A 12,640-nucleotide genomic window follows, 5' to 3' on the forward strand; every position below is an offset into this window, starting at 1 on the left:
GCAGTAAACAGAACATTCCTGGTAGTCTGAGATGGGTAGGGGTAGAACGAGAGATGAAGACAAAGAGAGATTTCAGGCAAAGGAGACAAGACAGGGCAAGAGAGAGTACTAAGAGGAGAAGACAAGAGAGACAGCATCACTGAAATATCAGGGTTGTGGGAAGTGTAGGAAGGAGGGATGGGGTGTGTGTGTGTGTGTGTGTGTGTGTGTGTGTGTGTGTGTGTGTGTGTGTGTGTGACTTCTGAAGGGAGAAGTTTAGGGTAAGGGTTACACAGTCAGAGCTCAGAGGAGCCTGGATGCCAACTTGGACTTTGAAAAGTGCAACAGGCACTTGTGAGGCAGGAGCCCTGGGCCTGCATGCTCTTTGGTATGCTAATAGCCACCACCGAAGACCCTTTGTCCCTTCTGACAGCGATTAGGGAACTGGCTTCCTAGGTGGAGGGGAACTGTGTTTACAGATTCCTGAGAAACACTGGCCAACCCTGAGAATTTGGACCGGATAGGTATTTGTATATTCTAATTTTTGTTGTCATTGTTGTTTCTGTTTTATCAAATTTCCGTTTCACTTTCTAGTCTTTGATTTTTCAAAAGCACCATGTAACACCACCGTAAAGAGAGTAACACAGGAAAGAGAGTTTAACTTTTCTCACTATGTTAAGATGCTCAATTACAAAGTTCAGGCAAGTAGTCCTTTACTTCAAGGAAACAGAAATGACATATTCTTTGGCCTGAATACATTTCAGGGCCAAAAGTGAAAAGTTAAAGATCTCGACGGAGCTAAGGAATTTATTATATGAAAGGTTAATTATGTTGGAGAATTGTGGTCATCTCTTCTGCTGACAGAATAATACTGAATCCTATCCGTACAAACTCAGCATCAACTCTATGGACAAGGACACTGTATTTTTGGCTTTTATATGGCATCATCCAGCAGAATAAAGAGAACTTCTCTCATCCATCTGCAATGGAATTCAGATAGTAAACGCTAATGGGAGTGGGGAGTGGTTAGTTAGGAGCATCTGTCACCCCCCCCCCCCCCCCGCCTATCCCCCTCCCCCCACTGTCCTTAAACATCATGTAACTCCAGGGAAACTGCAGGACGTAGAAAGCTATTTCACTCCAATTTGTTGACATCAGTTCTGATTTTCTCCGCCTACCTTGTAGCATGTAGAGTCCTACATTTACGTAGGGTTGGTTCCCTACACATGCTTATATTCCAGAATGTATGACACATCACGGGCGCTGTGCGTGATGCTGGTATGACACCACGGGATGCTCTCCGATGCATCATAAAATGCCCCAAAAGTATACAAGGGAAGTAGTGTAAAGGTCACAGACCGACAATTCTGGAGGTGGTTAGTTTGCATGACACAGCCGTGTTTATCCTACTTGCTTGTGTATCTTCTGCCATGTATCTATTTAACAAAAGCCAGATGTTTTATTCCTGTTTTCAGAGGAGGAATTTGGGTCTTAAAATCCTATCTAATTTAACATGTAGTAGAATTTATGTATGAAAACTTAGACTCATTCCAAGAACCAAACTATTCTGTCCTGTGACTAGGTTATATAGCAGACATGTAAATGATCCCCTCCTGCATTTCAAATCAGAAATGACAAAGCAATTCTCATGGAAACAGCCAACTTTTACTTCAGTCAGAGAGCCAGTTGGTTCTGATGACGGGTATCCAAACCCTGTATAGATCCCAAGAGTAAGTAAGGGGCTGGAGAGATGGTTTAGTGCCTAAGAGCACTGTCTGTTCTTGCAGAAGACCCGTGTTCAACTCCCTCCACCCACGTGCAGCTCACAACTCTCTGTATTCCCAGTTCCAGGGGATTCAGTGCTCTCTTTCAACCTCTGTGGACACTAGGCACAAGGCACATATGTGGTGCACAAATAGACATGCAGACAAAACACCCCTTCACAGAAAATAAAGTAATAATCCATTCAAGATAAAGGACACTTAAGAAAATAGGAAATAAAGATCTGGCTGCATTCTAAGCACAGTCAAGTTATTTATTGTGCCTTGTAAATGAACGCGATATTCATTGGCTAATTGAGAAGTTAAAATTTTGGTTAAAAAGAGTATAAGAAACACGAGGAGAATGGAGCATAATAGGACGGAACAGAGCTAGGACAACGATAACAAAAATGAAACCCATGAGACTAGGAATGTATGTAGCCCTGTAAGCAGACTGTCTGAGCTCTGTAGGCCTGACTACATTGTTAACAATTGCAAGCACATCATCCAGAAGGAGAAGAGGAGGAGGGGGAGAGGAAGAAGAGGGAGAGGAAGAAGAGGAGGAAGAAGAGGAAAAGGAGGAGGAAGAGGAAGAAGAGGAAAGGGGAGAGGGAGAAGAGGAAGGAGGAGGAGGAGGAGGAGGAGGAGGAGGAGGAGGAGGAGGAGGAGGAGAAGGAGGAGAAGGAGGAGAAGGAGGAGAAGGACTGAACAGATAGGGTCCCATTCCACCCAAGAATGGATGGGGAGCATATTTGTTTTCATGCCTATTCCTGGCCACCCTAAATTGCATCTTCTTTCTACCCAAACTTCCTGCTCAGAAGGCCTCCCTGAGCCCCACTCCTCCCCCACCCCCAGCTGTCTGTAATACCTACAGGCCAAATTAAACTGTAGCCTCCTTTCCCAGGGCACTATGAATCAATCCCTCTTATCTGATTTAGTAGAATTACTTAATCATATGTGGCCCTCACTACTGGGCTCTTAACAAACAAAGAGCTGCTCACTACATCTCTCTCGGTCTGGGTGATTCCCCCACAAAAGTAAAATGCAGTTTACATAAAATACCCCTTCATCAAACACTGAATAGAAGTGAAGGCATCGTCCAGAAATTTTGTGTGTTTCTGCCCCAAAGCCTGTGTTTTTGTTTCAAGAGTTTAAAACGTTTCTCAGAATTAGGACTAACACACGGAGACCAATATTCCTGAAAAAAGACTGGCTGGGGGGCAATCAGGGTGGGGGTGGGGGTGGTAGGGAGGGGTGATATCATGTGTATCTCCAGATCAGGAAAAGAGTTTAGTGACAGTGTACCTTGTTTTCATTAAGCCAAGGGAAATCCATTTCTGAGCTGCTAGGGCATGAAAGTTTGATGAACTAACTGCCCTCTCTTCCGTTGTATCCTAGTTAAATAAGCTCGTGACACACACACACTCTATCCCATAGCCGTGGGTTGATTTTTGGTTTTTCTTTTCTTTTCCTTCCCTTCCCTCCCTTCTCTTCCCTTCTTCCCTTCCTTCCTTCCCTTCCCTTTCTTTTCCTCCTCCTCCTCCCTCCCTCCTCCCTCCTCCCTCCCCTCCCCTCCCTCCCCTCCCTCCTCCTTTTCTTTCTTTCTTTCTTTCTTTCTTTCTTTCTTTCTTTTTCCTTCTTTTCTTTCTTTCTTTCTTTCTTTCTTTCTTTCTTTCTTTTTCTTTCTTTCTTTCTTTTTCTGCCAGTCTTTCTGCTAGCCCAAATGGCCCTCGAACTTGCTCCTTACCCTGAGTACTGGAGTCACTGATGTGTCCTCATTAGGGCTCCCTCCTAGGCCGGAAACCCCGGCCCCCCTGGATTCTTCTAATTTGAACAGCAGACGCCCCGCCCACCTAAATTATCTTGACCCTTTGCCTTTCTATGAAACTTTCTTCTGCCCAGCAACCCTCTTCATAAAGGTCAGTTTAGCCCTCTGTCTCTATCAGAGCAGAGGCCAGAGGCAGATTTCAGAGACAAATTAATTTGAATAAAATCTACACGGCATGCGAGTTTGTCTCGTGTGTTAATTCATTCTTTCTGTCTTTCACACCGGTCTTTTATTGGCTTGTAAACTGGGGAGGGGCGGGGGGGCGGAGCATACTTACCCCCAGCAGTGTATTATTGGTCTCCAGTGTATTATTGGGAGAAGCCCAGGTTGACTTCTCCCTGAAAACTTTCCTTCAGTCTCCTAAGTGCCACTGTCCAGCCATGTCCAGGTAAAATCTCAAGTGTTTAATTCGACACTAGTAAAAAGAGCAGCCAAGACTGCAGAGAGGAAGACCCCAGGGAGGGTGTCTGATTGATAACGGAGTCAGTAGGACCCCTTTAGCGTCCAGGTGGGGAAAAACCGGGTCAGGGACTTGAAAAGAGGGTTTGATTGATATCCACACCGTTTGAAGTCCTTTAGAGCCCAGAAGGGAAAAGGACCCCAGGCTGCCCACAAACCCAAACAGCTTCTCTTGTGGAGTCTCTTCCCAGTTAAGTAGCTTCCTTTATCCTCCTCAAGTCTTTTGGCTAACATCACTTAGCCACAGTTGTTCTTAAAGCTCTACATCCTAACATGGAACTTTGGTACTTCATCTCCCGGTCTGTCTGTATATATATATATTCAACACTCCAACTTAGAACACAACACGAGTGGGAAAGTTTCTCTCCACGTTAACAGGGCTCGATCCCCACTTCCTCCCGGGTCAGCTGAGTTTTGGGGTAATAACCTCCCGCCTCCACCCAGGAGAGGCGTGACGTCACGGGCGGTGGCTTTCCCGCGGGTCTATAAAGCAACAGGTGCTCACCGCACCCTCCGCCAAGTTCGCTCTGCTCCTTCCTGACTCGCGGCCGCCGCCCCGTCATTTTGAGCCGAGCCCTAGGCGCTGGCAGCTCCAGCCTCCCGGAGCCCGGCGGGGCTGGGCTTCCCGGCGCCGGTGCTCGCCCGCTGCTTCGCGGTTCCGCTGTTCCGGCCGCCGGGAGCCGCTGTCGTGTTGCCGCAGAGACCCCGACGCCGCCGGCCCGCGGAACCAATGAGAACTCCGCCGCTTCCGCTGGCGCTCTCAGTGCTGTGGCTGCTCGTCTTAGGCTCAGGTGAGCACCGGGTGCCTGCAGCAGCCTCCCGGGTTGTCGCTCCTTGAATGCTGCTGCCTCTTGATGCCCCCAAATTTATCTGACCGGGGAACGGATCCCCTTAGCTCACGCTAGAAGGGCGAGAGGAGCAGACCCGAGTGAGTCTCTAGCATGACCCAAGGACCAGCTGATGGAGACCTAAGAGGTCATTTTGGTCCTCCCTTTCCTTTGATAACTGAGGAGACCCAGGTCCAGGAGGTGAAGTAATTTCCACAAAGGTAATTAATCCAGGAGGATTTGAAGGAGGGTCCTTTGCCTTCTGTCTCCATTCCTCCGCCTAGTGATTTTATTTTTACCTTCCTAAAGCACCGCTGGCAACGCTGTTTTGATATTAAAAACAAAAATCAAAATGAAATCAAGGGCTGGAACTCAGGACTCCCCAAAGGGTTTGCGGGATGCTGAACTTTTTCTCTATGTGGTAGTAACGGATAAAGACGCTGAAAACCCTGTCACTGTTGGCACTGCTTTTCGCATCTCAGGCACAGATTCCACCGCTGTAAACAAGCGTTAAAATGTATCAGTACCCGCTACAACCAGGCAGGAAAGCTTTGGAACAAGCGCGCCCAAGTTAGACCTGAAGGGAGAGGTACTTACTGGCAGGACTTATTAAATTGTGGACATTATGTAGGCTATCTGTGGAAAAGAAAACCCAGATAAAAGAAACTCTGTAATTGGGCAGCTGAGTTTGCTTCTTGGCTGACTGTGAAGTTGCTTTTACGAGTGACTCAGTCGAGGGAAAACAAAACAAAACAAAACAAAACACCAAACACCCAATAGCACACAGGCAGTAGCTGCTTTAATATGAGGAGACGCACATGTCTACACAGCAGGGGTCCCTTAGTGAGCCAAAGGCACCCGACTCATCTCTTTTTCTTCTCTCTGTCCCTGCAGGCCATTATGCAGCTGGGTTGGAACTCAATGACACCAGCTCTCGGAAAGGAGAACCGTCCTCTGGGGACCACAGTGCTGGTGGACTTGTGGTTTCTGAGGTCTCTACCATAAGCGAAATGCCTTCTGGCAGTGAACTCTCCACAGGGGACTATGACTACTCGGAGGAGTATGATAACGAACCACAAATATCCGGCTATATTGTGGACGACTCAGTCAGAGGTGAGTGGAGGACACTAGGAAAGTGTTGTCTGTGAGATGTGGTTTTTACCTCAGCAAAGTGGCTTCAGAAGGAAGGCGGCTAGGCTTTCCTAAGGGATTTGAAGGCGTGGCTATTGCACATCCTCTGAAGTGGAGGTTGCACCCTGTAGGTTCAAGGCATTCATGAGGATCTTATGTTGCATGCTTGATGTTTGCAACTCTGGTAAGTAAGCATAACAGTGCTCATTTTATACACTAACTGAAGCTCAGAGAGGTCGTGCGCTCCCCGGGAGCAAGCAGCTGAGTCAGAATCAGAACCCCAGTCTGCTTGATTCCGGGGACTAGCATCTTTCCCAGTATGCCACATGACCTCCATTCTGGAAGCATCGGTAGTCATTGACCATTCCTGAGGCCCTTGTGCCTCAGCAGGTGCGTCCCCTCCCCAACACTGCCTGTCTTCAAATAACTGCACAACTAACTAACTAACTAACTAACTAACTAACTAACTAACTAACTAACTAACAAATAACTGCATAACTAACACAAATAAGGGAACAGAAAGAATAAGGACGGAACTCTAGGGATGTTAAAGATGTATGTGTGTATTGTATTTTTATCTAAACTACTGACCCCGTTTTTTTTTCCTTTTGCTCTTATTAGACAGATTTTATTTTTTTAAAAAGAAAAAATAACCTTTCTTTCAAATGAGAGGGATAGACTCACTACCCTCGTTTTACTTTGCCGTTTGGGGCGGAGAAGAGGCCATTGATAAGTCAGATCTGAGCATCTACCTCGGAGGCAGGGCAAGGTGATTTCAGAGTTCCTGAAGGTCCCTAAAACTTTCCTAGCAGCTTTCCTGACTCCTCCTCCTCCTCCACCGGAGTCTCCCAGAGCTGAGGAGGAATGAGGGACAGAGACTGAAACAGGGTAACTCAGGGGAGGGGTACACTTCAGTGAGCAGTCTACACCAGTGCCCGGCTCCTCAATCATCTTGTTCATTTTTGCTTAGTTTTTGTTTTTAATGTTTCAATATTTGTAGTAGGACAGAGGAATAGGTCGGACCAGGAGGGCATCCACCAGCTTGTTAAAGATGTGTTACGTTACGTTATTAACAGTTCTGGAGGCCAACTTCTGGAGCAGGCAGGCGGCTGCTACTGAGAATTGCAGGGAAGTGTGTACAGCCGAGACTGCTGGTTGCTCTCCTTTAAAAGGCTGTTTGCTTGAATACCCAGGGGTGTGTTGTCTGTTGCAACCCTTCAGCACAGTGACTATTATTTGGCTTGGACTTCTAATCTACCTGATAAAGTGTAGCGATAATGTGTTTAAGACAATTCTCCCAGAGGGCTTCCTCTCACTTGCACTTTATAATGATCAAAAGAAAGTTTCTGTATAAACAACGAATGGCCACCTATTTAACATTCCTTCTAATTTAACTTTTGTTAATTCACTTAAAGTAAACCCCTAGAACATTCCTAATATTTACCATTTTCTTAGGACAGGGAGGCTCTGTCTTCGACACCCCCATGAGCCTTCCATTAGTATGTCTCTCCTGTTCTGTGTGACTTGATGGGTGCTTGTAAAACCTTTGGGACTAGTGGTGTTTTCTCTTCCTGCTGTTCTCTGTTTGCTAAATACTTCATCATACACTCCTAGTCCAGGATCAACACAACAAAATGCACCTTTCCCTGCCCCTTTTTCGTGTAATTAGCCACTCCTTTCATAGTCCAAAGACTCCAGATCTGATAAATTGAGGTGACAATCCATCTGAGGCATCAGGACCAAAATTTCTATGCCATTTTAAATAGATCGAATATGACACTGAGCCCACCCCCAGAGGTATCTGTTGTTATTATTATTTTTTATAATAAATATTTTCCAGCTTACTCCACCCTCATGCAGTGCCCACTGACTACCAACCTAAGACAGTGAGCCCGAGACCTGTGTAGGCGAGGAAAATCAGATTTGCCTCACACCACATCTCAACGGCATTGTCCTTCTTCGAGGGACAATCATAGAATGGAAAAACACACAAACAAAACAGGCTTAAACGTGTCAGCACTGTGGGTTCCAGCCACTTCTCCTAGGGTGTGTTTTCATCTGCATCTAACTGTATTTACCTCTCTATCATGTGAGGTACAGCACATCTAACTATGGGCTTACATAGGTGAAAGATCTCAAATGGCCTGCAACATAGATTACTACGTACTGCCTGACAGAGACACTCCTTGCAGGTTTATGTGTGTGTGTGTGTGTGTGTGTGTTTGTGTGTGTGTGTGTGTGGTGTGTGTGTGTGTGTGTGTGTGTGTGTGTGTGTGTGTGTGTGTGTGTGTGTGTGTGTGTGAGTGTGTGTGAGTGTGTGTGTGTGTGTGTGTGTGTGTGTGTGTGTTGCTTTAAATAACGAGGCCAAAGTAGTTCTTGGTGCTGTGATTTCTATGTCTCGGGTATCCCAAATCATTTCGAAGATGAGAGGAGAATCTTGACAGTAACTGCGTCCTTAACTTGTCGAACTTCTTTTTTTCTCCAGTTGAACAGGTGATTAAGCCTAAGGAAAACAAGACGGAAGGAGAAAAGTCTTCAGAAAAACCCAAAAGAAAGAAAAAGGGAGGCAAAGGCGGAAAAGGCAGAAGAAACCGGAAGAAGAAAAAGAATCCGTGTGCCGCCAAGTTTCAGAACTTCTGCATTCATGGTGAATGCAGATACATCGAGAACCTGGAGGTGGTGACCTGCCAGTAAGTTTATTTCCTACGCCATACCCAAAAGACCCATCTGTAGAAAACAAGTGACTTTTCTGGCGTGTAAACCCAGGGCTCCATGAGCCAACATTATGTTTGTACAGCCAATTAAAATGTAAACACTTAAATCTGGAAAAAAAGATTCTTAGCAAATAGTGTAAACAGGCTGTAGCTTTTTTGACTACTTGTGCAAAATATCATTTTTTTATATATAATATACGTATGTACAGATACATACATGTACCTGTATGTATATTTTAAGTCTCAGAAAAAAGCCCTTAAAGTATTTATCACACAACTTTTTTTTGTTGTTCTAATGTCCCTAAACCCACTAAAATGAAACTAAGTGATGGAGGGATGTGTTAACTGAGACACTGGCATCGAAGTCATCAGTTGGTCCTAAAAGAACAAGAAGAATGAGTCACGGTGTCTTCTGGGAATACCACCTTCACTCCCAAACCAATCGCAACTTGTTCTTAAAGACCTTTAGCTAGAATGCATTCCATGCCTCATGACGTCACAGAATGGACCATGGCAGGGCCTTCCCATGCAAAATTAGGTAGTAAGCTTGATACACAGAGAACCGTTTCAACAATTGTATTTCTGAAATGTGATTGTTACAGTTGTCATCAGGATTACTTTGGCGAACGGTGTGGAGAAAAAACCATGAAGACTCAGAAGAAGGATGACAACGACCTATCCAAGATCGCGTTAGCAGCCATAATTGTCTTTGTCTCCGCCATAAGCATCGCAGCTATTGGCATCATTACCGCCATCCTGTAAGTACAGCACAACCTAAGATCTGAACCCTTCCCAGTATTCCTATCAGTCTCTACTGTATAATTCACATGAGTTATTTTGTGTCATGTGACCCATGAGCCGAATAGAATCAAAATCTGCATTATTATTGTTGAAATGATATATAGAGCCATCTTTCAGAATTAGAATGCTTTTAGCTTAAAAATTGATAGTTCGATCACCTATTATATTTTTGGGTGGTGGTTATTTCGGACACCCAGAAAGCCCTAGTGTCATCTGGGAATATTTTAAAATGGAAGCATAAAGCTTCTGAGAAGCTAACTAGGGTCACATTAAACCTCACGGTATCAAATATACTTCTTCAGCATAAAAGAAAAGCAAATCCCAAAGGTTTCCAAGTCAGTAGCCGAGGAAAGACTTGTGTCTTCTCCCGGTACATGGACAAATTCTGGCTTGTAGTTCCGTGGCATGATGCTCACCGGCTTACCGTTTGGACCTATTTTTGTCCTTCTCGGGTCGAATAGTGTGGGAATGCATTGAGAAACAGAGCGAGACATTTCCTCTCAATGGCACGGCGTAGGCAGCAATGACAAACTCTGTTACTGTGGTCCTCCCACAGCATCTTCCCTGGGTAACAGCAGATCTCACACCTCGCTTCGGAACCAAAGAATGCCCACACTACACTGCTCTAGGTCACAGGCACTGATGGGCACATGAGGCTGGCATTGTCTGTCAGACAGAAGCCATTGGATAGGGGAAGCTGGAGGAGGGCCCACATGGCTCTAGGATGACTCACTGCTACTAGGGTTTGGCAGAAGCAGTGGATTCATTATTCTAATTTTAGGTCTTGGTAAATTACTTTAACAACTGGACTGTGTACATAATTCATCAGTGCCGTCCTTCAGGATGCGGGAGTTATCTCCTGTTGTTGTTTATTGTTACCTTGAATTCCAATCAGAGGGTGACAAAATGACACATAGAAGCTGTTCTGTTATGCATGTGAAGTTAGACGTGCAGTTTAAATTTGCTTTGCACACCTGGAATCTCTTCTAGCGCCTCAAGCCAGCTATGCAGATGTACTTAGGAAAGGCAAAAGCCTCTATCAACTATTCTTATTTGACACAGAAAATGTGAGCTAAAGATGTTTTCCAGTAGAGGAGCTTGCGATTTAGTCAGTTTTCAATGCTCTAGTTCTCGGGGAGGATGTGGGATGACCATTGTTTTATGTTGGCATTCCGGTTTCTTTGTGGCGGTGCTGGGAATTGAACTCACAACTTCACATCTGTCCGTCAAGTACTCATTGGCTGAGTTACATCTTTAGCCGGTTTAACTTTTTGGGAGAGGATCCAAATTTCCCAAGCTCTCCCTTGCTGTCTTGGCCTCTTGACTAGCTGGGATTGGAGGCCTGTGCTCCTAGGCCCAGCTCAATTCTTTCACTTTTGAGAAGTAATGTTTCCCCTGTTTTCTCTCAAAACCTAATTAAAATATAATCAACACTAACCTTACCCCACAATTACTGAGTGCGTTTTTTCATAATTGAAGTGAATATTACTCTTTAAAGTTGACAAAAGTTCTTTGGGATTTAATGGTGATTGTAATGGAGTCATAAATAAAATTAGAAGGAAATCTTTAGACTTGAAAATGCACAAAACACAAGTTGTTTTGTAAACGGTTTTTAAACCCTCTAATAATTTAAAATCACTTAGTAGAAATTTAAATTCATTCATGTAAATTCACTTCTGTATGAGGGGGTCCGTCTACCGCACACCGCTACTTCCCATGCTTAATTCTTGAGGAACAACCACAAAAAATGTCCCAGTTCCACACTGTATGATCATTTCATTTCTATTATGTACTTATATTTTTCAGTGTTTAGAGGTGTGTTGATACAGTGGCAGTCCTCCTGTAAAAGAATATTGGCAAGAGTTTGTGGTTAGGCTTAAGTTTTCGGTTAGTGTAACAAACCGACATACGGAGTCTGTTATAAGAAGTCGCAGGAGCAAAGTCCCCATGGTCATCAAAATCCCCATTGCGCAGGGGTGTAGGCCTTGCTAACAGTGGAATTCTGTGTTCTGCAAAGGCTTCGGAAACGATTCTTCAGGGGATATGAAGAAGCAGAAGAAAGAAGGAGGCTGCGGCAAGAAAACGGGACTGCACATGCCATAGCCTAGCTGATGACAATTCAGGTTTGGCCTTTAAACTTCATCTCCCAGTTAGAGACTATAATTTTGAAAACGAAAACAAAGCTCAAGGCAAAAGGAAGAATCCATTCTTAGTTTCGAGTGCACATGGATAGCTGTTTTAGGGAAATGTTATTCTTTGAGTAAGTTTGACACCAGTCTTACTGAAGAATAGATGTGGGCAGTTCTAGTCCTGTTCTCAAAGAACATAATTCTTAATGGATGGAGGAGACAATAAGGCATCAAAGTGTTGCGGAAGGTAAAATAGGAGCAATAAGAAAGGGACTGGTGGGCCGGGTGGAAAACATTTCCAAAGTGGTGAATCAGTGGGACATTCTTAGGACCTGGAAAGGTCACAGACCCCAAATCACCTTCTGAGCTAGGAAGAACTTAGGAAGCCAGGAAAGCGATTATGAAGAAAGATTGGCAATAGTGAGAGGTGAACAGGTCATTTCAGAAACAGAAATGGCCCGTTTCCAGTGACTGTTGGGTAAGATAAAGTAGTAATAATGACAGGGTACGCTCACAGGGTAGAGGACCAAAGTTAGCCTATTGCATGGAAACAAATGGAAGTGAGACTAGAATTTGATTGTTCCTTTAAACAAAGGAGGGGGCACACATTTGAGAGTGGTTTGGTAAAAAGCTACAGTTGAATTTTTAAGTAGGAAATGCTAAGTTCTAGGTAAAAGGTCCAGAGTAACCAGGTAATGAAGACCCCCTCAAGGGGAAGAGGGCGCCAGGGAGACGGATACAGTGGAAATCAGCCCAGTCGAAAAAGTTCATACCCTCAGACACTTAGGAAAGAGGTGTCCCTAAGTCACTGATTTTTCTGCCTTCATCATAGCTAAGAGTTACTTGAGATTGTTAAAGATGATATTCCTATACACACCCTGAGCGTGCCAAATTGAAGCTTTATTTTTAATAAAAATTCCACATGGTTATAACTCATGAAACGGGCGACCATTCACACCCACTCTACACCCAGTATTCATTATACCTTTAAAAAAGTCATTATCTTCCTGTG

The 12,640-nt window shown here is 44.6% G+C and overlaps 1 protein-coding gene across 1 annotated transcript; it reads left to right on the forward strand.

Annotated features, from left to right (window-relative positions):
* The first annotated feature begins 4,565 nt into the window (after positions 1–4,565).
* On the forward strand, positions 4,566–11,758 carry Areg (amphiregulin). The gene is given in 5 exon segments (XM_032916425.1): positions 4,566–4,817; positions 5,748–5,966; positions 8,470–8,674; positions 9,301–9,465; positions 11,517–11,758. Coding segments are annotated over 5 exon segments (741 nt in total). The 5' UTR covers positions 4,566–4,756; the 3' UTR covers positions 11,608–11,758.
* The last annotated feature ends 882 nt before the right edge of the window (positions 11,759–12,640 follow it).

Source organism: Rattus rattus, chromosome 11, assembly GCF_011064425.1.
Source record: "Rattus rattus isolate New Zealand chromosome 11, Rrattus_CSIRO_v1, whole genome shotgun sequence".
In the NCBI taxonomy this organism is placed as follows: Eukaryota; Metazoa; Chordata; class Mammalia; order Rodentia; family Muridae; genus Rattus; species Rattus rattus.